This window comes from Dasypus novemcinctus, chromosome 5 (genome assembly GCF_030445035.2).
Source record: "Dasypus novemcinctus isolate mDasNov1 chromosome 5, mDasNov1.1.hap2, whole genome shotgun sequence".
Taxonomy (NCBI): domain Eukaryota; kingdom Metazoa; phylum Chordata; class Mammalia; order Cingulata; family Dasypodidae; genus Dasypus; species Dasypus novemcinctus.
The window spans coordinates 140544953-140571387 of record NC_080677.1 but is presented as its reverse complement, the minus strand read 5'-3'; the positions used below and the strand labels follow the sequence as shown (position 1 = coordinate 140571387).

Below are 26435 nucleotides of genomic sequence, written 5' to 3'. Positions count from 1 at the left end.
TATAGCCCTTATTTGGATCCCAACATAAAAAACAAACTAAAAGCAAATTCTGACATTGAAACAACAAATAGAAATTTGCACATAGACTAGATATTTGATGATATCAGGAATTATTGTTACTAGTTTAGGTGTGATAATATTATGACTGTGAAAAAGAGAGAATCCTTATATTTTAGAGGTATTTTATAAAATATATAAAAATTATGTAACAGGGATTTGTTTCAAAATAGTTTATGCAATTTAAATTTCACTTCTATACAGGAATATATAGGAGGGAGTAGGAACGGGAAAAAAATATGAAAAGAAAATTCTGCTATGTTTTCAAAATAGAATTAAGTCTGTAAATGAACAATGAAGTCAGAGGGAAGAAGAAAAAATGAAAAAACAAAGAACCAGTGTCCTCAGTTACAGAATATTGACTTACTTGGGATGATGCTTTAAAAAGGGGGAAGATGTTTTGCTAGAAGAGGTGGCCATGGATTATTGAGGCTACCAGACCCTTCTAGATTCTAATTAAATATGAGTCATTTCACAAGATGGGAGTTTTCAGCTTTAGATGAATGTATATTACACTTATTTAGAGGTCTGTAAGGGGCAGGTAAGGGAATAATATTCCAACAAGAAAAGCATTTGCAAAGGCCCTGTGTCAGGAGGGAGCATGGGACATTTGAAGAGCTAAAATAAGGTGAGAGAGGCTGCAGTAGAGACAGAGGATAGGATGAAGCTGGAGAGGTACAGGGTCCTTATCCTAACAGAAGTGGGAAGCCACCAGTGTTAAGCAGGGAAGTGGTGTGATCAGTCACATTTGCCTAGATCACTTTGGTGATTGAGTGGAAAATGCAGTATAGGGGTTCAGCAATGCGTGGAAGGACACCAGTCAGGAGGCATGCTGGCCATTTGGCTGTTTGTTCTTAGATCCATTTCTCACCTTTTCCTCATTCTGCCCTGCACTGCAGGAGACTGACCTCTGCAGATTACATTTCTAGGCTCCTTGGCCAACCGGTTTCTGCTTAGGTTCACATGGGCAGCCCTGGCAGGAGCCTGGAGGGCAGGGTGGAGCAAGAGAAGCTAGGATGTTGCCCTCCTCTGAGCAAGAATGGCTTATCTAACAGAGGTGGTGTCAGCAGAGCCTGTGTTTCTCCTCATTCCTCTGCTGATTCTAGCCCCTTAGGTCAGGTGGCCAGGGATTTTGGTAGAGTGAGAAGAAATAAGAGCCCTGAGAAAGTTCAACCTGTATTTGCAGGCTAGAGGAGCTTGAAACAATGGAGGAGATGGTGTTTTGTAAGAAATATCAGGAAGAGGGGCAATCAAATGTGCCGAAGTTGTGGGAAAGGCTTCCTAATGAAGGCCCCAAGCTTCCATTCACTCAAAAAACTCACTCTTTCAATATTCTGATATGTGCTAGGCTTTTCAGGAAACATGTTTATAAAATGTGGGGGTAAATGTCTTGGAAGCAGTGAAAGTATAGATATGAAGGTGCCATAGCATGCCTAATTCAAACAGAGACCACGATTAGGCCACACATCCATCTCTAAGAGCTCTTTGGCAATACCACAAAAAGTACAGATATTAGTTATTAATAAGAATATGGACATGGATGAATCCTTCCAGCTGGTCCCTGTGGCAGCTCCTTGTGGTCCTTTTGCCCCATTCTGGACACACACCAGGTGAGGTCACCTCATTCCTGGTGGTCCTGGTGAGTCTGAGGAGCCCCCCTTCCCCCTGAGGCCAACCCATTTTAAAGCCCAGCACTTACTGTCAACCTGCTTTTGTAGCTCTTGCTATTACTTATTCTTAACAGATTACAAGTACCGGAGGACTGCTTCACCATAGACACATCTAAAGATATTAATGTGACTTATATGTACAGCTATTCAGCTCTCCGGATGGTGTGTCCTTGGAAATGAATCTTCAGCCATCCCTAAGCAATATTCTCTGTAGAGCCTTACAGGCCTAGAGGAATACATTTAAGGCATTTATACCAAGATATTATTAATTGAAATCACACATTATTAAACTTCCCAAGGGATAGCTTATAATGAGGAAAGAAATTAAATGAAGGGACTAAACCCTAGGGGAAGTACATAGTTTGAGGACAAAGGCAGGGGAAAGGAAAATGAGATAGAAAAGGAATGAGCAAAGTAGGAGCAGAAAAACTTGACTAAGTTATTGCCATGGCCATGGGAAGAGAATTTTAAGAGAGAAATGGGGCTCAATAGGGTCATATGATGCAGAACTGCCAGTGGGAAGACCTCTCCATTTTCAGGGCAGTTTTTCCTCAGAGTAAAGTCAGTATTTATCTTGAGAAGTGCAGGCTCAGTCCACAGCGTGTGTCTGCCTGTTCATGCACATGTGGTGTGTGTATTTGGGATAGAGGAGCAGTGTGTGGCCTGAAGGGACCCAAGTGGTGGAGGGCTGTGTGTAAAGGCCTTAAACTGTGTTTCCAAAAGACTAGTGATGCAGGGAAAGAGAGCCATTTCCCCCCTGCAAGTGGAAGAATGTGTGCATGTTTCAACGCTAATGAGATGGACTCAGAGGAGACCCTCCAGGCATGTATGGACGGGCCTCATGCCCTCTTGTGATCTCCAGGGCCCAGCATAGCACCCAGCACATAGTGAGCACTTGAATGTATGGAATGAATGAGAGCATGAAGAGGCTGGTGGAGGATGGGTCAAGAGTGTTCTCCTCCAGGTCAGGAGGAAAAGCAGAGAGATGGACTTTGCAACGTGGGCATGACTTTCTCTACTAAGGTCAGAGGATAAGTTAATTTGAGTCACAAAGCACTCTGCAATTTTTCCTCTTAGCAAAATTTGCCTTCCTAACTATCTATCATTTCAGAGGTGTTTACAGTCCTTCTTGACTGTTATGACTTGGAATCCACTCCCTTCTTCTGCCACCTATCCCATCACACAAATCCTACCCATTTTTTAATAACCCAGCTCAAGGGCACCTATTCCTAAAAGTTTTACCAAATCCACACCAATCATTTTCACTTGTGAACTTTGCATAGCACTAACCTTCTAAACCTAAGTAGTCAGCTTTCAATCCCTTACTGTGTAGTGGACTGTCTTTAAGGAGATTCCCCTATTTCCTCAACAGCACCATAAGACTAAGATAGTAAGAATAGAATTTGGGGTATTACCCAACCTCCTCCTACTTTCACTGTCATCCCCCAATAATTTGCATGAAAGTAGGCTCATAAGACATAGCCCTGTAGTCACTGAGTGCTAGGGCCTGGGATTAAAAACTGCCCATGAGAAATCTACATGCAGATATTTCAGACTACATAGAAACTCATTATTGTGGCATTATCTTTGAGCAATTGTTTGGCTTATTTTTATTACAAACATCTAAAGTCATCTTAGGGAAGCGGACTTGGCCCAGTGGATAAGGCATCCGTCTACCATGTGGGAGGTCCACGGTTCAAACCCTGGACCTCCTTGACCTGTGTGGAGCTGACCCACGCACAGTGCTGATGCGTGCAAGGAGTGCTGTGCCATGCAGGGGTGTCCCCTGCGTAGGGGAGCCCCACGCGCAAGGAGTGTGCCCCGTAAGGAGAGCTGCCCAGCGTGAAAGAAAGTGCAGCCTGCACAAGAACAGCACCGCCCACACAGAGAGCTGACTCAGTAAGATGATGCAACAAAAAGAAACACAGATTCCCGTGCTGTTGACAACAACAGAAGCAGACAAAGAAGAACACGCAGAAAATGGTCACAGAGAACAGACAACAGGGGGGTAGGGGGGAAGGGGAGAGAAATAAATAAAATAAAAAATAAATCTTAAAAAAACATCTTAAATTAACACAGGATAATAGCTCCTTTGGAAGTAACTTCACTAGCCTACTGTAGCAGTTTGATATGGTTATCCAAAAATAGATATTGGATTATGTTTGTAATCTGGTCTGTACCTGGGGATGATTGAGTTGTGATTAGGGTGTTGAGGCCCTACTAGCTGGTGAATGGGGACTCACAGATAAAAGGAAAGGCAAAGGATAGTGCTAAGGGTTTTTGATGTTGGAGTTTGATGCTGAAGCCCTGGAAAGTAAGCTCACAGAGGAAAGAAAAGCCAGCCCCAGGAAGAGAGGAACCTTGAACCCAGAGAGAAGCAAGACTCTGGAAGAGAGGAACCCTGGAAGCCTGAACCCTTGTACCTGTTGGCAGCCATCTTGCTCCAACATGGAAAATAGACTTTGGTGAGGGAAGTAACTTATGCTTATGGCCTGGTATCTGTGAGCTCCTACCCCAAATGAATACCATTTATAAAAACCAACCAATTTCTGGTATTTTGCATCAGCACCCCTTTGGCTGACTAAATACACCTACTTAATACACATTTTTAAAAGGTGACCCTCTAGCCATTGTGTACTTAGACATTTATTAAGCTGTGGGCAAAACATTTTTAAAAAATTGGAAAAAATGAATATGTTTATAGTAAGTAGGACAGTTTAAATTTGGTGAATCCCAAAAAAAGATTATGCTTTTTAACTAATCCATTCCTGTGGTTGTGGTGCCTTTTGATTGGACTACATTGGTGAGACATGACACAGGTTGAGTTTCCACCCTCCTGGTGGGCCTTATATAAATGGAGACACAAAGGAAGAGACACAGAGAAAGGAAGCTGTCTTATTGATCCAGCCATGTGAATGAGAATTCAAGGATTGCTAGCAGCCGAAGTTTAAGCACAAATCCCCAAGAGGCTGGGCCCATAGGGCAGCCCAAGACTGAAGAGACAAGCCATATGCCTGATTGCCATGTAGCAGGATGCTAGGATCACCAGGACCTGACTTTGGTGAGAAGGCATTGCTGATGGTGCCTTGATATGGACATTTCATGGCCTGGGAACTGTAAGCTTTCATGCCAAATAAAATTCTGCTTATGAAAGGCAACCCATTTCTGGTTCTTTGCATCGGCAGCCCTGTGGCAAACTAAGATAGTGAGAAGAACAATTTCACCCTGATGTTAAAAAATAATTAGTGGTTAGCTTACCACCATTTTTCAAATATTGGTATTGTTACTTGTGAAGTTAATTGTTATTGATAACTCAATATTTTTTAGCAACAAAGAGGGATTGACCTGTGCTCTAGAATGCTGTCTAAATCTGGGAAGTCAGTAGAATTCATTTATCATAGATTCCTTCACTCATGCCCTGACAAACATTGGGCCTTACGAGAATTCTGCAGGCAAAAAAGGTGGTACCAAATCAAAATTGGAAATGGAAACAGGCATTGGGTAATTATGTCTCCTCAGCCTTCTATAATTTGCTACCAGCAGAAGTATCACTTATCTACACTGGGAAGAATTCTTGTGGGCTAGTAAAATTTTAGCTTTTAAGATTTATTTAAGGGAACGGACTTTGGCCCAGTGGTTAGGGCGTCTGTCTACCATATGGGAGGTCCGCGGTTCAAACCCCGGGCCTCCTTGACCCGTGTGGAGCTGGCCATGCACAGCGCTGATGCGCGCAAGGAGTGCCTTGCCACGCAGGGGTGTCCCCCGCATGGGGGAGCCCCACGCGCAAGGAGTGCGCCCATGAGGAAAGCCGCCCAGCGTGAAAAGAAAGAGCAGCCTGCACAGGAATGGCACCACCCACACTTCCCGTGCCGCTGACGACAACAGAAGCAGACAAAGAAACAAGACGCAGCAAACAGACACCAAGAACAGACAACCAGGGGAGGGGGGGAAATTAAATAAATAAATAAATCTTTAAAAAAAAATAAAAAGATTTATTTAAATAAAAAAAATAAGTTGTTTAAATAGAGTAAACTTGATCATTTGTTATAATGGCAGCTAGACATAGAGATAACTAGAAAAATAGATGAACTCCAAGAAAACCTCATTTTTATCCATTGGTTTCAAACATCTTCTCATCAAAAAGTTTGTATAAAAATCAACTGATTTTAATTTCAATCTGTCATTTGTCTCCCTACCTTTTGGTGAATTTTCAAATGAAGAATAAAATGTTCAGAAATCAGGGAAGTAAAGCAGCAGAGACACAGATGACCAGATCTTTAAAAGTAGAGTTTTTTATATATGAATTTCTGATCAGCAAGAATATCTGGTCCCAAGGCCAGATCCTGTTCTCAGCTTCATTTCATTGGTCCATAAGAAAGAGACAATGACATGGCTACAAAATCAAAACATGGAAATTTATGGATATGGGAAGTTCTCGTTTTGTTAAATTATAATTTAGGTAATTTTGCACAGTTACCCAGGCTAACTCCACCATGCTAGAAGCCTATATTTTCTGTTTCAGTTTTTCTTTGGGGAATTTACTAGTAGCATGACCTTGAGAGATGAGTTTAATTTCTCTTGCCTAAGTTTCAGCTTCTTTAAAATATCTTTAATAATAGTACCTTCCTCACAGGTCCACTGTGGGCATTAAATGAGACAATGCATGTGAAGTCTTACAGTAGCCAGCACAAGAAAATCCTCAAGAATTTTTCCTACTCTTCTATTTATTTTCACTAGTTTTTATTTTATTTTTTAAGGATGGCACTCCACAGCTCCTTAGTCATCCAACAGTTATTCATTTGATTGCTCATTTTTTTCATCCATTCATTCATTCCACAAATGTATTAGATGCTACCATGTAAGTCCCCAGTGCTTTGCTGGAGGTGGTGAGGGCATCATGGAACACAGTATGGTGTCACTTCTTATAATGAGCTTCCCATTGAGTAAATGATTAGGATTTAGATTTTTCCCTATTTTGCTTATTTAGTAGATCCGTAGGAACAGCCTAGTTCAAAATGATGAAACGGTAGTAGTAAAATATTTCAAAACCATGCTGCTGTACTTCAGAATTGAAATGCAATAGAGAGAGGCGACACTATCTTCAGCTTTTGAAAATCCTTTCTACTACTTAGTCATCTAGATAGGGAATGAGGAGCCTCACAACCACTCCAGCTCTGACCCTGACCTGCTAAAAGTGCTTGCGTCTATTTCTCTTCCAAGGCAATATTAGGTGTCTAGGTAATGAGGGTGACAGCTGTCATAGACGGACAGATAAAATTGCACATGCTGTATCCTTACATTGATTTTTGAGATTAACTCCAACTGCTTTCTAAGGAAGTTCAGACCATGAAATGACAGATGATGGCCATGTATTTTAAAAATAAAATAGAAATAACTGCATGCTCATTTTGAGTACAATCAGCACCATCTTATTTGTTCCACTTATTGAATGGAACAACTATTGTAGTAAACCATTTGCCCTCCCTGCCTGGTGCTATAACAACTTATGATGGCTGGAGAGGAAAAAGTTCTGATTATACTTATAGTACAGTTTGTGTAATTAGGGCTGTTTAGGTTGCAGAGGAAAGTAGGTTCATAAAATTACTCTAAGCTGGTGAACATCATTATCTTCAAGGCTGTTTTAAATAATATTGTTATGGAATGATAACATTATGTTTCTGTATTGTGGGGATGAAGGAACCTAGGGTAAGGAGATAGTTATTATACTAACTTGGGGACTAGGAGTCATGATAAAGCCACTGGGTTTCCCACTTTTTAAAATTACCTCTTGGATTTAACACAATCCAGCAAATGAAATTCATAGAATCCAATGACAAACACTGTTTGGGAATTTGGTGCATGTTCAACACTGGACAGCACACTTTGGAGATACAAATAAAAGGATGAAACATGGTTTGTGCCTTCAGTGAGTTTGCAGTTTGTGGAGGGAGACAAAATTAAAATGTATACAATACTAGAGTCATTTTAAGATACGTGTTGAGCTGAGTGCTTCTGAATCAAAATGTAGTGGTAGTTTAGAAGGAGGGAGTCATGCCAGCCTCGGAGATGAGACTTGGCAGGTTCTCGATGGATGGCGAGGGTTTAGAGAGGAGTTTGGGTGAAGGTGCCCCAGATGAGGTAGGAATAGGAATATAATAGGAATAGGCATATGTGGGGCACAGTGAAGTGAAGGTTGGGCTGCTAAAGTTGAGGGCATCTATTGGGAGGTAGAGGGAACCAAATTGGGTGGTCTGAGTGGCCCTGATTATGTAGATCAAAGAATGGCTTTAGGGCCAACACCCCTTCTTGATGTGCAGGAAGGGATGTGTATATATATGTGTGTGTGTGTGTGTGTGTGTATGTTCACAGCATCAAACTGTGCTTTAACTTTGTTAGAAAATAATCTTAATCTGTCAGAAAATAATCCTAATCTGATGATCCATTTTCCTAAAATCTAACCTTCATTCAACTCCTGGGCCAGTACCTGTCATCAATTGAAATCAAATACTTCATACCCATGGTCTTATATGCATATTAGCATCAATTCAACCTCTTTAAGGTCTAAAGGTATAGAGCTGAAATATAATGATTTTGAAACTAGGTTATATCAAGCATGTATGCCTTCAGCATGTGCACATTACTAATGGGCATGAAGCCAAGGATGTGAAGAAATATGTTTTCCCTCAGTCCAAAGTGCCCTCCTCTTCCTCCTGAGGATGTACAGTACCTAAGAGATCCCTTACAGAGCAGGAGAATTTCCATATGTCATGAAAATAGATGTTCAGAAGTTAAAAATGGAAAGGGAATAAAATGGAATGATGAGCAATTAGTGGGAGCCAGTGTTCACACATCATTGCTCTCTGTGGCATTATCCCTGCTTTCCAGCCTGGTGTCACCACTTGACTCCTTGTTCGCATGGAAGAGGATCAGTCTTGGGCAAGTGACACCAGGGCAGTTCTCGAAGGCACACGTGCTCCAGGCATTTCACAACTGGGGGCCGTCTTTGCACAGGACGGAAGATTTCCCTGGGCAAGCTCTTCTAGCTGGATTTCTTCCAAGAGTTTTCTCTTACTGTTGTCCCCTACCCTCAGGAATAAACACTGCTCTTTAAATAGGAGAAAAAAAATAAATCAAGAAGCTCTCAACATCCTCTCTGAGAATCTAGCATCCTTTAAGCTCATGGTTGTTTTCTTAGATTTGCATATTATGCCATTTTCTGGTATTATGAATGCTAAAAGTTTGTGAACTGTATAAAATAATGATTCTTATTCTATTTTTTCAAGTAGTACAAAGCTCCCTTGATTCTAATATTTGCTTCATCCTTTTATGATTTTAGAGATGAACATATGTTTACTTAGTCTTCATCTTTGCAGTTTGTATAAAAGTAATTTTTTGGTTTCCAAACTTTGGCCTCCCCACCTCCCTGAGCACTTTAATGAACCCATTTTCTAGGCTGTGTTTACCTCTAGTTTATATCTTTGTGCAGAATAACGTCCCAAATTGAACACTGTAGGTCATGTTATTTTTAATGTCATTAAATAAACATTTATTGGATGCTTGTCATGAGGAGGCACTGCTGATAGAGAAGTAAATATGGCATCTTCTCCTTCCTCATAGGATTCTTATGTTAGCAGGTGAATAAAGACACATGAGTGGGAAGCAGAGGTGGTTCGAGTGATTGGGTTCCCATCTACCATATAGGTCCAGGGTTTGATTCCTGAGGACTCCTGGTGAAGGCAAGCTCACCCACATGGCAAGCTGGCCTGAGCTAGCCTGAGCAGAGAGCTGGCCCACGCAGGGTGCTGACCCACACATGGGTGCTGGCCTGTGTGGCAAGCTGGCCCGAGCAGAGAGCTGGCACAGTAAGATGGTGCAACAAAAAGAGACACACAGGAGAGCCAATAAGAGACACGGCTGACCAGAGAGCTGAGGTGGTGCAAGAGACTGTATGCTTCTCTCCCACTCCGGAAGGTCCCAGGATCGGTTCCCATCCTAAAGAGAAGACAAGTAAATACAGAAGAATGCATAGCAAATGGACACAGAGAACAGACAATGAGGGGTGGGGATGGGTGGAATAAATAAATAAATAAATAAATAAATAAATAAATAAATAAATCTTAAAAAAAAAAAAAAGACACATGAGTGATTAAGTACAACATGGAGTCAAAGGCACTGAAGGCTCCAGGTTAGAAGGCAATGACTGATTTTGCCTGAAGGAGGGGAGAGTCTAGAAGGACTTGATAGAAAAGATAATTCAGGTGTAGTGTGAAAAATAAGCTGTGGTTCAATATGTAGAGCAGGGAGTGTAGAGGCTATTTTAGCAAATGGGGAGATATGGGAAGTGGTATGGCCAGTCTAGGGGCCTGCACAGTGTCACGCAATTCAAGCAAAGGGGGCGAGAGGAGTTGGTGAGAAATGAGGTTGGCCAGGTACAGAAGATCAGATCACTAAGGTCCTTGCAGTTCTCTCTAAAGGTCTAGACTTCCTCCTTTAGGCAGGGGAAGTGACTGGAGGTTTCTGAGCAGAGGGGTGATGAGAGGGAGCCTTGTAGTACAATCATAAGCAATGCAAGAAAATGCCTAAAATTGAATCCAGGTTCTTCTACTTGGTAGCATTGTGACCTTGGAAAAGTAAGTCAACCTCCCTAAGACACAGTTTACTCATCTGCAGAAGGGGGATAGTAACACAGCCTCTCATTGCACTGCTGTGAGGCTTGAAGGGCATAATGTGAAAAGAGCTTAGCATGTTCCTTGGTATGTGATGAGGTTTTCTCCCATACCTCTGATGATTCCTTTCTAGCTCCACAAGTTTGTCTTCTTTTAGCCCCTTATATGATGGATTTTTCCTTTAGAAAGTTTCTTGGTTCTCCTGATTCTCTCACAAGGCAATCTCATGAACTTGCAGCCTGTGCTGCTGTGCTAAAGATGCCCAAACCTTTATCCCCAGCCAGTTCTCTTTCCTGTCTCCAGATTCTTTTTATCATCATCTACTTTAATCTCGATGTAACAGATAGTCTTTAAATTTTAATAGGTCCAAAAATGACCTCATTATCCCCAGAAAATCTCCACACCCTCTGCTTCTTAGGGTCCTTTTAGTAGGGGATAGCACTGTTGACCAGCCTGCCACCCAAAGTAGAAACCCAAGTCTCCATTCCCCTGGCACCCCACATCCAATAAGCCACCAAACCCATAAACTTCTACCTCTGACAGTCTGTCCCATCTTCTCTGTCACCTCCTTCCTGAACTTTTTCAGTTATCACACAGCAGTCATCAATTTGCTGCTTCACGCCAACTAGCAACTCTTATTTGTCCTGGCATCTTGGCCTGAGATGATTCCTTCGGGAGGGGTGTGGTCAGCATCCTGCCCCTCCCCCATCTTCATTCTTCCCAAAGACCAGCCTCCCGCCCTTCACCTGGAGGCCTCTTCCTGGGACTTCCGTTGTCTCAAGACTTAGGCATCATGCACAGCAGAGCAAATCACAGAAGGAGTCTCCTGGGCTGGTGAGACTCGCCAATTCTGAGGGTGTCATTTAAGTTCCCAGAGAAAAGCAAAAATCAAAATTATGTGAGGAAAACAGCCTCCCAGTGACAACTGAGGGTGAACTTGCCATTTTGGGGGCACTGAGAGAGGAGAAGAATTTGAGGGTGCCAGAGGTGCTGAAGGGAGGGAAAGCAAGCCTGGTGTGTCTCGGTCCTTGGCTCAGGGACAAGCAGGCTTGGCACCTTGGTGGCCTCATTCACCTGGGTCTCAGGCAGACAAAAAGCAGGTGGGCAGAAATGACTGGCAAAAGTTGCATAGGAAGAACCTACAACAATCTACCAAACAAACAAAGGATTCATCTTGGACATTACCCTACTTGCCTGCCAAGGCAGTCTCAGAAAATGTGTTGACTTGAAGAAAGCAGAGCTGATCGAATTTGGTGGCTCAGCCATTCAGATCAATCTGCCCTGGTCTCGGCCAAGGGACTGGAGCTGAGTACAGACAGTCGTCTCCTTACCTGCAGGGGTCAGTATTACCCATGTGGAAAAGAGGCTTTCCCACGTGATGGACTGGTGTCCCAGCCTGAGTCTCATAGCTCTGAGACAGGCCCAGTGTTCCTTGAGTGCCTTGGGGTGAGTTGCTCTTCCCTGCCAGACTTCAGTCCCCTGGACTGTAAAATGAGGGTATTGATAAGTAATGTCACTTGCAACTGTGCCCTGGCCCTTTGCTCCCGTTGGCATGCCAGTCATTCAGGGTCTTTGTGGCCAACTGCGAGTGCTTCCTGGTCTGTCCAAAGTCTGTTGAAGGCTGCTTCAGGACTCTTCAGGATCATTCCTCCTCCGTTAACCTGGGATCAGCCATGCATAGACAATCACCCATTCCTTGAGAAGAAATAGGTGAAATGTGGAGGGAGAAACAACAACCTGAATTACCTCCTTTTCTAACTGCTGTCTTTTAAAGGATGACTGGTTGTTGTTTTATTGTAAAATTACACACACATTCAAACTACCTTAAAATCTCCACCCATGAAATATGTTCCACAGTGCTTTTCCTTGGAATTCATAGCTTTTCATCTACAAATTAGTGTTGTCAAAATAAAGGTGGCCTTAGTTCCTCGGCAGTCTTCTTGCTGTTAAGTCTCTGAGTTTGGCTGTGTTTCACTGATCTAGGCTGAATGTGGGATGGAGAGGGGAGTTTTCTAAACAGGCACTACTAGTTCCTCTTTATTCAGATGTAACCTGGTAACACCTCCACCCTCTGCAAATGCTGAATTATTTTACTTTTCCAGGAATCATTTCTGGTATGGTAGAACATATATTTCCTCTCCCCACACCTTCCCTCTTATTTCCTGCTCTCCCTCTCCCCACTCCCTTCTTTACTGTCCCCTCCCTCCTTCCTGTTCTTTTATTCCTTTTCCCTCTCTAATGCACTCTCACACACACACGCATATACCCACTAATTCAGTGTGGCCTCCACTACTGATGTCACTGCTCACAAAGCTCTTGGGTTGGGGGAGAGAGCTGATGCAGAGAGGAGTTGGAGAAAAGGTAAGAATTCAGAAATAATTTTCTCATGAAACAATGCCGTAAGAAGGATTCTAATGAAGTTGAAACAGCAGTATTATTCATGCTAGTGCCTTGTACCTGGGCAATAAATTCCAAGGTGCTCTTATATAAATGGTGTTATTTGATTTTCACAACAATCGTATAAACCAGGCAGGGTCCGTTTTATAATTTGTATGTTAATGATTTAAAAATATTAAAATCCATTCTAGTTTTATACTTTTCATTCATTCGGTTAAAAAATGCGTTGAATATATGTAGTAAGCATCTACTATATTAATGTAAAATGAGAGGCAGCATAATATATGGTTGAAGCATAAACTCTATGTAGGTTAAAATCTTTGGTCTACACTTGGTCTAAATGTTACAAATCAGTTAGACCCTCTGTATCTTAATTTTCTCACCTGTAAAATCAATATAATACTATTACCTACCTATGACAGATTACCTACGGACTTTGGACAGACCAGGAAGGACACGCAAAAAAACATGTTGCTAATCTAATCCGTTCCTGTGGGCGGGTACCCACTGTAAATAGGACCCTTTGAAGGTGAGGTTGACCTTAATTCTATTATTGGAGACTTTATAAAGACAAAGCCATGTGGAGGAGAAGAAGCTGAAGTCAATGAAACCTGGAAGAGAAAGGAGAAGACACCACCATGTTGTCTGTCACCATGTCACTGAAAAGTTAAGGACCAAGGATTACCAGCAAACAACCCCAGAATTCCCCAGTTTTCAGGGGGAAAGTGTTGCCTTGCTGACACCTCTATTTGAACTTCTAACCTCAATGCCATGGACCAATAAATTCCCTTTGTTTAAGCTAACTCATTGTAAGGTATTTGTTTAAGTGGCCAGGAAACTAAAATGCTACATCATAGTGTTGTGGTGAGGATTAAATGAGTTAAAAAATGTAAAGCGCTTAGAACAGTGCCTGGTACATGGCAAGCACTATTGAAAGGCTAGTTGTTATTTCAGTAATCATACTATGCTAAATATAGAGAAGACATACCTTACAAATTCCTTCACCAAAGGAGTTAAAAATTCCTGAAAGGAGTTAGGAAATTGTAGACTAAACCACTTGAAGGGTTAAATAGCAAGACAAAGGGGTCGTGCCAGAGAACTTGCCAGATAGCAAGAGATTGAGTATTCTTTCAGTGGGTTCAGGAATGGAAGGGACATCGGGAGCTGCCATGTCCAGGGAAGGCTTTGTGGATGGGGCTGAATGGGTAGAGAGAGGTGAGAGCACCGTGGTTGAGTAAATGGAAGTAGAAAATGCACTGGATAAGGAATGCTGGAGCAGAGGGTCTGTGAAGAGCAATTGTGGAAAGTAGACCCAGAGACCTGCAGAAAACATGGAAAACAGGCCTGGAGACCTCCTGGAATGGGGCCTGGTCTGGACAGGCCTCTGGGTGATGCCAATTTGGAAGTGTGGATGGCCCAGGTTCCCTGCAAACCTTATCAAGGCCATTCATTCACTTATTCAAATATTTATTGGTTGCCCATTATAGGCTGGTATCCTGCTAGGTTCTGGTTGTAAGAGAAATATCTTAAACCCAGCAATTATAAAAGTAGAAGGTAAATAGAGGAATGCAGAGTTCTGTGCTAAGACAGCATTGCCAGCAGGATTCCTGGGCCCATTTTCATGTCCTTGCCACCTGAGTCCTAGAACTGGGCTTTCTTCTGCAAAGACACTTCTCAAACAAATGTTCACTGAGTCTGGTGTCTCTAATTAACACATTCTTCCCCATATCATTACCTGCCCGTTTTCATGCACAACTCCTGGTTCTCTCGTTCTGTAGCCTTGAAATTCAGCTGCTTTATGCAAGCATGTGTCGGGTTTTTTTTTTCCTAGTGAAATGCACGGATCCTTTGATTGTTGGACAGGAACATCTTCCTCACAGATCCTTACAGAATACAAATGCACAGATGGCCTGCGGGGCTGCTGGTGCTGGCGTGACAGCCGTCTCCGGAGCACTCGGGGCACTCAGTGCTGAGACGGTGGGCAAGTGATGGGAGGCTGAGTGCTTGTGTTCCCATCAGATTTTATTTAAATGCAGATATCCTTAGGGCACTGGGCTGGCTGATGAAAAAGAAAAGTTGTGCACTGCAACTCTGAAAAGGTAGGACAAGGAATGATGACGAAGACACAAAAGTTAAAGTTGGTCTCTTTCTTCAGATTAACTTCAGTAAGAGGAAGCCAGCACCGAAAGATTGGTGTGCTCATTAGGTAGGGAAAAGCAAAGAACATCTTCTTTCCTCCTTGCATCTAAGAAGCCATCTATTGAAAGATGTGCCAGGGATTTCATAAAGGCCTTTTGGTTTTGATGGTGGAGAGAATGAGGGCATAAAAAGCAATACTTCCATATTAAATGCACACATCTATTTTAAAAGCATATTCTTACATTAAAAATCTTATGGGGAAAAAATGAGTCTTGCCATCAAGGAAATATGGCAAAAATCAGTGATACAGGCCTTGCGGTAGAACAGGCAGGATGGTGTAGGTAGCTGGGGATCCTGGGTTCAGCTCCGACTCCTAGCTCCCAGGAGAATTGGGTTCCCGGGTTTTCCATCCTCTTAGGCTCATTTGCTCAGGGAGCAGAACGATGGACTGGAAAGCATCCCACTGCCTGTTTGCAGATCCCGGTGTGGAATTCTGCACAGCTCTTCCCTGGCTGTGTGGCCCATGAAGATGGAGCCTATCTCTTTTCTCATCTTACAGAAGAATAATACCTTGAAGGCTTATGGAGAGGATTTGAAATGAACGACTTTAGATCCGTAGAGCTGTGCCTAGTACAGAGCTGATGAGATGGCCCCTTACATGATGGAAACTGGTGTCCCCATATTAAAATGAAAAGCACAGCTACTCATCTGGACTTAATGAGGCTCATTTTCTTTCTTTGTCTGAAAGCAGCATGGTGTGATGAAGCATTGGGTAGAGTGGGAAGAAATAACCTTAGAGTCAGATAGCTCAGGGTTCAAATCCCAACCCTGCTATTGATTAGCTGTGTGATTTGGAGCAAATTGCCTTCCTCTCCGAGTCACAGTTTCCCCAACTGGAATAATAATGTGTACCTTGGGGGTATAGCCAAATTTAAATAAAATACCCTAAAGTAGATTAGCTTCAGTGCTTGCTGCAATATAAACCAGTGATTCCTAGTTTTAAATTTCCAGCCAACATGTTTTCTCTGAACTTTAGCCTGAACCACACTCTTGTGGCTCTGTGTTTCTAGTTGAATGTCTCAGGATATGTCAAGCTCATTAGGTCCAAGACCAAACGGTGATCATCTTCCCTGTACTGAGTCTGTCTTCAGTGTTTCCTGTTTCAGCAAACAGCAGCTCTATCCAGCCATCCTCTTCCACCTTCAGCACACCTAGGAGGAATCCTTGACATCTCCCTCTCTCCTTCCCCAATCCAATCTATCACCCAGTCGTGAACACTTTATCTCCTAAATAGCTCCTGAGCCTGCCCTCTCCTCTCCGTTTAATTCATCAATACAATCCAGGCTACACTAGCTTGTCTCTCATAAAGACAATGGCAGTGGCCTCCTAGCTGCTCCCCTTGTATCTCCTCCGGCTAACTCCAATCCACTCACTGCACAGGGGAGTAAGTTTTTAAAAAACTCATTTGGCCAGAACAATCTCCTTGCTTAAAACCTTTTGATGGCTTACCATTGTTTTTAGAATAAAAACCGATTGCTTTAACAGTGACTATGAAAACATTTGTGGTTGGTCCCCTGTCTCTCCCTCCAACCTCCTCTCCCACAGCTTGTCTCCCACCCTCTGTACTCCTCGGCCTTTTTCAAGTCCCCAAAGGGGGCCAAGCTCTTTCCTACCTTAGGACCTTTGCAAACTCTTGTTTCGGGTCCCTGTACCACTTCTCTTCCCCTTCCCACCTTAAACTACTAATTTCTATTCATCCTTGTCAGGTTAATGACAGCTCCTAAGGGAACCCTTTCCCTGATACTCCCCTGCCACACTGAGCCATGTTCCTTATTATAAAGTCTCATAGCACTCTGAACAAATCTCCCACAGTGCTTTTCCCTTGTGCACTCTTCAGTTTGTAAATATACATTCATTTGTTATTATTTGGTCAATATCTGCTTCCTCTACTAGACTGGAAGCTTCATGAGACCTGTAGTCATTTCCAATTCACTCACCATTGACTGAATTTTCAGCGCCTAGCCTGGGGCTGGCACTCAGTAGGTGCTCAATAAATATTTGTTAACAAGTGACTATAATGTTCTCTCTCTTTTTTTAAAAAAGATTTATTTATTTATTTCTCTCTCCTTCCCCCCCCACCCCGGTTGTCTGTTCTCTGTGTCTATTTCCTGTGTGTTCTTCTTTGTCCGCTTCTGTTGTTGTCAGCGGCATGGGAATCTGTGTTTCTTTTTGTTGCGTCATCTTGTTGTGTCAGCTCTACGTGTGTGCGGCGCCATTCCTGGGCGGGCTGCACTTTCTTTCGCGCTGGGCGGCTCTCCTTATGGGGCGCACTCCTTGCACGTGGGGCCCCCCTACATGGGGACACCCCTGCGTGGCAGGGCACTCCTTGCTCTCATCAGCGCTGCACATGGACCAGCTCCACACGAGTCAAGGAGGCCCGGAGTTTGAACTACGGACCTCCCATGTGGTAGATGGATGCCCTAACCACTGGGCCAAGTCCACTGCCTATAACGTTCTCTTAACAAATTTCATCATCCCTCTCTCCTAAATTGCCAATTGCTGAGAACCTGAACTACATAAATTAGCATATAATTAAATATATGCTAATATAGTGAGTTTAGCCTAGTTGTTCTCAAAGTGTGGTGCCTGGATCAACAGCATGAGCTGTTGAGAACTCGTTAGAAATGCAGATTCTCAAACTTTACCCCAGGCCTAATGAATCTGAAACTCTGAAGGTGGAGCCCAGGCTTCTGTTTTAACAAGACTTCTAGGTGATTTCCATGCTCTCTCAAGTCTGAGATCCACTGATCTAGCTTGTTAATCTTCTTTAGTGCAAGGATTATATTCTCATCTTTCCATTTTCTAAAACAAGAATTCCCAAACTGGGCTGATCATTAGATTCACTTGAGAAAGGATATTTTTTGTTTGTGTTTTGTTTCTGGGCTATAACTCTAACAACGCTGGCTTGGTAGGAGTGGGATGGGTCTGGAATCACTTCTGCAAGTGACTTTTGGCACCCACAAGCCTGAGCTCTTAGGTGAGGTTCAGTCAGACCATACCGGGTCGATCATCAGGCAAACTATTCCCTAAGCCGCAGTCTTAATGTGTGTGTTTGGTCTTTTCACTTTTACAAATGGAAGATGGTCCACTGTGTAACTTTTCTTAGATTCTTATGTTTATCATAGTCATGGACTGAAAGATTGAATAGGGCTTGTATCTATGGTTAGTTGCAATATCAGCGTGGGACGCTCACTTTCTTCATTTATTTAATCTCAATAGCTTTTGCATTACAGACAAACTGAATCCTAGTGAGAATCAATGTCAATCAATATCCATCTCTCTCTCTAGCTCTGTGTCTAGCATGCATGCTTGCTTGCTCGCTCTTTCTAAAAAATTCATAAATTCCAAATAAGAAACCTCTCTTTTCTCTTTTTAGTTAATTAATACACCAGTGGCTCTGAAATATGATTGATCATTGAAATTATTTCGAGTGTTCTGTGAACAAACAGACCTGTAGAATGGGAATCACCAGTCCTAGAACCTAGGGACCTATATCTTTAAATGGTTCCCCAGGTAGAAGTAATTGGTGGAGATCGCCCATGTTTTTCAGTCACTACAGCTGCCCATCTACCTGCCTGGGTGCACATGCATTCTGCCTTCTCCCCTATTAGCATGGACAGACTGTTTATGCTTCTATTTAGGACTCCATATTTACACTTGTAAACCAGATTCCATCACTCCTGCCTGCTCAAGGATATCATGGCAGTCTTTCTCCCCTTCCACTCTTGTATTGATACCATTATATCATTATCATCAGTAAGTAATCACACTGTTGCTTCTCACAGCTTAAAGAAACGACCTTCCTGACCCCTTGTACCTTTGTAGCTATTACCCCATTCTCTGCTTCCCTTACAGCAAGACTCTTTGAAAGGGTGGCCTAAACCCCTTTTCCATTGAACATGCAATTAAACTTCTGTCCATACCACTTTACTGAAATAGTTCATGTCAAGTTCATCAATGACCTACACAGTGCTAAATCCAACAGTCAACTCACAATCTTCTCTTTTGACCAATCTATTTGGTCTTTTCTCCTTGAAACTCACTCTCTTTGTTTACTTCTTACCTCACTGGCTGCTCTCTTTTTTCCTGCCTTCATATATCATATATAGTCTGACTCCCAAACTTATGTATCTAGCCCAAACCACACCCCTGAACTCTAAATTCATATAGCCAGCTGCCCATTCAACTTCCTAAATCTCCTACTGTCCCAATCCTCTACTCCTTGATGGCCATACTGACCTCCTCATTTTACTTGAAGCTATCAGGAACTCTCCAGCTCCAGGGCTTTCATACTTTCTGTTCTCAAATTCTGGAATGCTTTTCCCCCAGATATCACCTAACTCACCTCCTTCAGGTCTTCCTTCCAAATGTTCTCTTACTGGAGAGACCTTATCTAATCACTCTTCAAAAAATAGTTACCCTAGCCCTTGTCCTCCTACCACCACATTCCCTTTCTACCTTACCTTACTAAATTATTCTCCACAGCACTTATCACCAATTGGCATTATTTTTACTTGTCTATTTCTTTATTGCCTGTCTTCCCTAAGGTCCACAAAGTCGGAAACTTGGTCTTTTTTTGTTTATGGCTGCCTTTCCTAAAGCAGTGCCTGGCACCTAGTAGGCATTCTTGAACATTTGCTGGGTGGATGGATGGATGGATGGCCTGCTTAGTTGAAGCCCTTTGCTGTAAAATATGATTTATATATAACAATGTAATTTTAAAAAGTCTTTGAAGTACTTAATAGGATTTCATTAGCAACTGATGATTTGCAAAACTGACTACCGGAATTCAGGATTTGTAACTGGAACTTCAAATTAGATGTGATTATTCCTCAGTGCCTTTTAATAAAACATAGCCTTGCTGCTGGTGACTCTATTAGGCAATAATGTCATTTCTTTTTTGAATGAAACATGGTGGGTGTGTCCATCTCATTTCATTGTTTTTTTTGTTTTTTTTTTTTAAAGATTTATTTATTTATTTAATTTCCCCCCTCCCCTGGTTTTCTGTTCTTGGTGTCTATTTGCTGCGTCTTGTTTCTTTGTCCGCTTCTGTTGTCGTCAGCGGCACGGGAAGTGTGGGCGGCGCCGTTCCTGGGCAGGCTGCTCTTTCTTTTCACGCTGGGCGGCTCTCCTCACGGGCGCACTCCTTGCGCGTGGGGCTCCCCCACGCGGGGGACACCCTTGCGTGGCACGGCACTCCTTGCGCGCATCAGCGCTGCGCATGGCCGGCTCCACACGGGTCAAGGAGGCCCGGGGTTTGAACCGCCGACCTCCCATGTGGTAGACGGACGCCCTAACCACTGGGCCAAAGTCCGTTTCCCTCATTTCATTGTTTACCCTTAAATACCTAATATATAAATATCCTTTCCTTAGGAGATAATTCATTTCAGAAATAATCAATTTTAAAATGTATCATTTGTATATTTGACATATATCCTGAATTTTCATTTTCAGCATTTGCTTCTCTCATGATCTCCCATCTTTTTAAAAAATTAATTATTTTATTTATTTATTTTAAAGAAACTTTAGATTAAATAAATGTTACATAAAAAATATAGGAGTGGGAAACGGATGTGGCTCAAGCAGTTGGGCTCCCATTTATGGGAGTTGGGCTCCCATATGGAGGGGCCAGGTTTGATGCCCAGGTCCTCCTGGTGAAGGCAAACTGGCCCATGGGGTGAAGCTGGCCCATGCAGAGTACTCACGCGGGAGTACTGCCCCATGCAGGAGTGCTGTCTGACACAGAGAACTGGTGCAACAAGAGACACAGAGGAGAGACAATGAGAAGATGCAGCAGAACAGGGAACGGAGGTGGCACAAGAGAAAGATCACCTCTCTCCCACTCCAGAAGGTCCCAGGAGCCGCCTGATGAGAATACAAACAGACACAGAAAGAACACACAGTGAATAGACACAGAGAGCAGACAACAGGGGGTTGGGGGAGAGAAATAAATATGAATAAAGTAAATCTTTAAAAAAAAATAGGAGTTTCCCATATGCCCTATTCCCTCCTCCTTCCACACTTTCCCACATTAACAACATCCTTCATTAGTGTGGTATATTTGTTACGATTGATGAACACATATTGAAGCATTGCCACTAAGTGTGGATTATAGTTTCTTTCTCCTTTCTCTTCTTTCCCTCCCCTCCCAACCTCTTTATTATGTGGTTTTTTTTTTTTTTATTGAAGGCTGAGATGAGCCAGTTGCTGCATCATGGGCCCATTACACTTCCTAACAATTCCATTTGCACCTTATTGTTTGTCTTATTGCTGGAAAATTCAGGTGATTCATCATGCCTGAAGAAGCACCTGATCCCAATTCCCCTGATATCATGATCGCTATGTGACAGGAATACAGTGAGCAGGGGTGGCTTTCAGAAACTAAGAGGCCAAGGTGATAACTCTTTGGGGACTTTTAGCTTCTCAAGTATTGATGAGTTCCATTTTGTAATGCTGTTCTCCCCCCTCCCTCTTCTTTGCTATCCTTCAACAGCCCTCTGAGCCCAGAAAAGGGAAAGAAGTTGCTGGAGGACATAGCACATCTACTGAAGGTGCCGACAAGCACCTTTGCAGACGTCACGTAAGTACCCAATGTTGGGGTCTGCAGGTTTGATTCTTTCCTCACCTCACATTCAGCTCCACAAATTGGTTTGTGAGGGGAAGAGCTGTGTGTCTGAGGTTTTTGTTAATTATATCAGGGAGAAACAGTTTAGAAAAGAAATGAAAGGGAAATTCCAGTGGGTTTTGGTAAGTTATTTAAACACAGCTGAAACCTGAGTTTAATTATAAAAATTATAATCTCCTGAAAGAATGGCATTTGACTAAGGCAGTGGTTCTCAGTCCTGGCTGCACATTATAATCGCCTGGGAGACTTTAAAAAATACTGATGCCTGGACCCCACCCCTCTGCAAATTAACCAGAAGCTCTAGGGATAGGACCTGCCAATGAAAATTCAGTCAGCGTTTACTGACTGGCTCTCATGAAAACACCAGAGAATTAGATGACATGGGTGGCACTGCCACTGAGGGAAAAGAAGACGGGCTTTAGAATCTAAATACGTTGTTTTTGCACCATGTTCTTCCTTTTCTCATCTGTAAACTTGGGTGTAACACCTATTGTGATGATTTTAGAAAGACTCAATTATATAATGTGTATAGGAGGACTGGCACATGGTATGTACAATGAATGGCAGCTACTTGAGAAAGAGTACATACAAAATTGAAATAAATAAAAGAAATGGGTTGGCATTTTTGTCAACAGAGACTGCTGAATACAGATGTGAGCAGAGTTAGGTATTTTCAAATTTGGGAAGCTTGAGTTTGAGTGAGGTATGTGTATTAGTCAGCCAAAGGGGTGCCGATGAAAAATACTAGAAATCTGATGGCGTTTATGAGGGGTATTTATTGGGGGTAGGAGCTTACAGATACCAGGCCATAAAGCATAAGTTATTTCCCTCACCAAAGTCTCTTTTCATGTGTTGGAGCAAATGACTGCCGACGCCTGCAAGGGTTCAGGCTTCCTGGGTTTCTCTGGGCTCAGGTCCTCTGTTTTCTCCACAAGGTCAGCTGTAGACTATGAGGCTCTATAGGCTTTGCCTCTCTCCACAAGGTGAGCTGTAGACTATCAGGTGAACCGCTCTGTCTCTTTCCCTGGGGCTCCAGCTTAAGACTTCAGCATCAAACTCCAACATCAAAACGCCAACATTAAAAGCCCTCAACTCTGTCCTTTGCCGTGCTTTTTATCTGTGAGTCCCCACCCACCAAGAGGTGAGGACTCAACGCCCTAATGATGTGGCCCAATCAAAGCCCTAATCATAACTTAATCATGCCCACTTACAGATCAGATTACAAACAAATCCAATATCTATTTTTGGAATTCATAACCTTATCAGACTGCTACAGCGTGTAAGGATAAATTAGCATATATGGAGTGAAATAGTAAGAACTAGAAGTAAAAAGAATGAGCTGAGCTATTTTCAGTATGATTGTGGATGTTTTAACAGGCCACAAATACCTATTCATTACTTTTTTTTTTTAAGATTTATTTTTATTTATTCCTCTCCCTTTCCTCCCCCATTGTCTGCTTTCTGTGTCCATTCACTGTGTGTTCTTCTGTGTCTGCTTATGTTGTCAGGTGGCACCGGGAAACTGCCTCTCTTTTTTGTTACTTCATCTTGCTGCATCAGCCCTCTGTGTGTGTGGCGCTGCTCCTGGGTGGGCTGTGCTTTTTTTCACGTGGGGTGGATCTCTTTGAGAGGTGCACTCCTGCATGTGGGGTACCCCTATGCAGGGGTGCCTGTGCATGGCACGGCACTCCTTGCACGTGGCAGCATTACACATGGGCCAGCTCACCACACGGGTCAGGAGGTCCTGGGTATCAAACCCTGGACCCGCCAAATGGTAAGCAGATGCTCTATCAGTTGAGCCACATCCACTTCCCTGTTCATTACTTTTTAATCCACACAACAAGTGTTTCTTGAGCACCTGCTGTGACCTGACAAAGCAAAAGGAGCTAGGCATCCTGTTGTGAACAAGACAATGTCCCTGCCTTCAAATGTCCCTGCCATTTACTCTGGGCTGACAGGAAATGTAAATAAAGAAGTCCTCACCCAGTCTGAGTGGAGCAGGAGAGGTTTCCAAGGGAAGAAATGTGTAGCTTGCAACCTACAGGACAAGTAAACATCCCCTAGAGAGATGTGACCAGCATCCTGGGGCTTTTTACTGCTGTAGCCCCAGCACTTGGCACAGTACGTAGGAAGCACTCAATTTTGGATGAAGAAATAGGAGCATTCAAAGACCTGGAGGTGACTGAGGGAGCACAACCCATTCAAGAACCTGCAGGGCATTCCCTATAATTGGAGTGCGGATGTGGGCTGGACCAGTGTGGAAGTCCAGGCAGAGCGAGCTGAGGGCCATCTCGGGAGTCTGGACATCATCTGCAGAGCAATGGGGATCTGTGGAGGTGTTGTTCTAAGCAGCAGAGTGACGGGGCCAGATTTGAATTTAAAAAAAGCAGCCTGCCTGCAATATGGAAAAAGACAAGACTAGAGAGGCAAGGGGACAAGTTAGGAGGATTTTGCAGCATTCTTGGTGAAAGATGACAGAAACTCATCTAAGGTGGCTTCAGTGGGCATGCATTTAAGAGACATCTAGGAGGTACTATGAGTTGGGGGAGTATTAGATAAAGGAGGGTAAGGGTGAAGGCAGAACTATATTTAAAACATTCCTTCACCAGAAGGGCATGGTTGCCCACCAGTTAGAACATGCAGGCCATGACATAGCAGTAGGCCTGAAGCAAGCTATCGCAGAGGACCGTGGTTTATCAGGTGTTTGCCATTTAGGTGCTGGATTATGGGCAGCTCCCAGAAGTCTCTAGAGAAGACAGAAAGGGATGGCAGCCAGGGTAGTGGTGGTGGAGGGCTGTGCACAGGGCAGCCATTATTGGCCAACATATAGGAAAATGTGCTGATTTGTTAACAGTCAATATAACTGAATTATGCTTACTGAGTGAAGGGGAAGTCAAGGCTGAGTTTCCTGGTTCTGGCTTAGGGTTGGGTATTTATGGGGGAGGTATTCATAAAGCCAGATGCTAAAGGAAGAGGAGAGGTTTGGGGAAACTTGATGGGATTAAAGAGCTTGGATAAAATATATTCATCTGAGGTACCTCTAGGACTTCCAAGGGATGGTGTCCATTTGGCTCAGGAGAGAGATCCCAGCTAGATATAGGTTCAGTAATTAACAGGAAGAACCTTATTTGTGGTTGGGACTGAGAGAGGGAGATAAAGGAAGAGAAGAGGACTGCAGCTGCAGTCACCTGCTGGCAGGATCTGTCCACCCAGGGCTCACGTTCCCCTTGCACATGCTCTGTAGAGCTGCAGAGACCGGTGTTTTCAGGACCACTTTGGTTGTCCCCATGGCTGAGCTTCCTACTGTCAATTTGCTGGGTCCCTAGCAAAGCAATATTAACTCTTCGAGGGAACCATGCATGACCAAGGTCACAGAAGGTGAAAATAAATAATTCCAAGACCTAAAAATGTTAAGATACTTTCAGGACCTAAAACAACACACAGTGAGAGACCCTGGGTTTATGTGACCCTAGGGGAAATAAGTGACTTTCACCCTGTGTGCCTCAATTTAGTCATCTGTGAAGTGAAGGTTAAACATCTATAAATTGAAGGTCAAATTTTAATGCTTTTCCCACCTTTAAAATCTGGTAAATCTGTTACTAGCTGGCTCAGTGATAAACCACTTAACAAGCACTATATTGAGCATTTTGACAGGTAAAAGGAGAGCTCAGGGTAACAGGGTTGTATTTCTCACTTCCCACCCCTCCCCAGACAAAGGCGTATGATTAGTGAGGTGAGCCTTCTCTTCCCCCTTTCCCCTTTGGGTAAAACTGTCAGTTTCAGTGTTAGAGGTAGCCACATGGTCCAGTTTGGATGGGGGTCAGCAGTATGTGGGGCAGGGGCGGGAATTGCTTCTGCAGTCAGCCCACTGGACGTATGTCTCCTTGGAGCAAGTAATAGGTAGGATTTGGCGGTTTCTTAATATTCACTGCAGTCCTCTCAAAGTTGTCCCCTCCACGGCTCATCCTCCTTTTCCAGGCCCTAACAACTTGCTTCAAGTTCGCCCAGCCTCTCCTTTCTCTATCCTCAGTCCTGGCAATCCTTGTATTCTTCCTCTCATATGTCATCCTGACCAGATCTCTACAGGCTGCTGACCTCGGAGTCTCACCATTTGATGATCCATGACCTTTTCTTCTCTCAACAAAACTCTGTTTGTGAACACTAGAAGTTTTGGTTTCTGATGTGAGCTTCAAGGGCCATTTTGGGAAATCACTGAACGCTCATGTCACACCTCCTTCCATAGCCACCTGAACTCTCTTTGAGGCAATGTGGATGTCTCGAGGGTCTACAGGAAAGGGCATGGTGGGGATAGGACAGAAAAGAAAAGGCACAAAGATGAATATTTTGAGATTTTTCTCTATGTTCTATTGCCTTAAATTCTAATGTAAAAAAAACCAAGAAAATGTCTTTAAGCTCCTTGATCAAAATTATCCTGTGTGCATAAAACAGTTGAATTTTATCAGCATCACAAAGGGTCTGTGTTCTGGCCCTACATTTAGTTCATGCCCATCCATGGAAGGTGCAAGGTATGGAAGAGTGTATGGAAGGCATATGCCTGCCCCCGAACAGTGTGCAATCAGCCAGAGACAATGAAATAGGAAATAATTAGAGAACGATATAGTTATGGAACTGCACGGTTGCAAGTGACCTGACATCTCAATACCCTCATTTTACAGTCCAGAAGACTGAGAGTGAATCACCCCAAGGCACCCAGCTGACACTAGAGCTGGGCATGTCTCAGGTATCTGTACTCCCAGGTCATGCTCATTAGTTTTTGAAAACACAATTTGTCTGACAGTATGTGGGTCTTGCCACTTTGAG

At 43.2% G+C, this 26435-nt stretch overlaps 1 protein-coding gene across 4 annotated transcripts in view; it reads left to right on the top strand.

The window, feature by feature from the left end:
* The window catches only part of PTPRN2 (protein tyrosine phosphatase receptor type N2), a 1274829-nt gene that overhangs the window by 580909 nt on the left and 667485 nt on the right, over positions 1–26435 (top strand). For all 4 annotated transcript variants that reach the window (XM_058297618.2, XM_058297617.2, XM_071215383.1 and 1 more), the window contains one exon: positions 21483–21569. In XM_058297618.2, coding sequence (XP_058153601.1) covers positions 21483–21569 — 87 coding nt within the window. The remainder of the gene's footprint in view (positions 1–21482; positions 21570–26435) is intronic.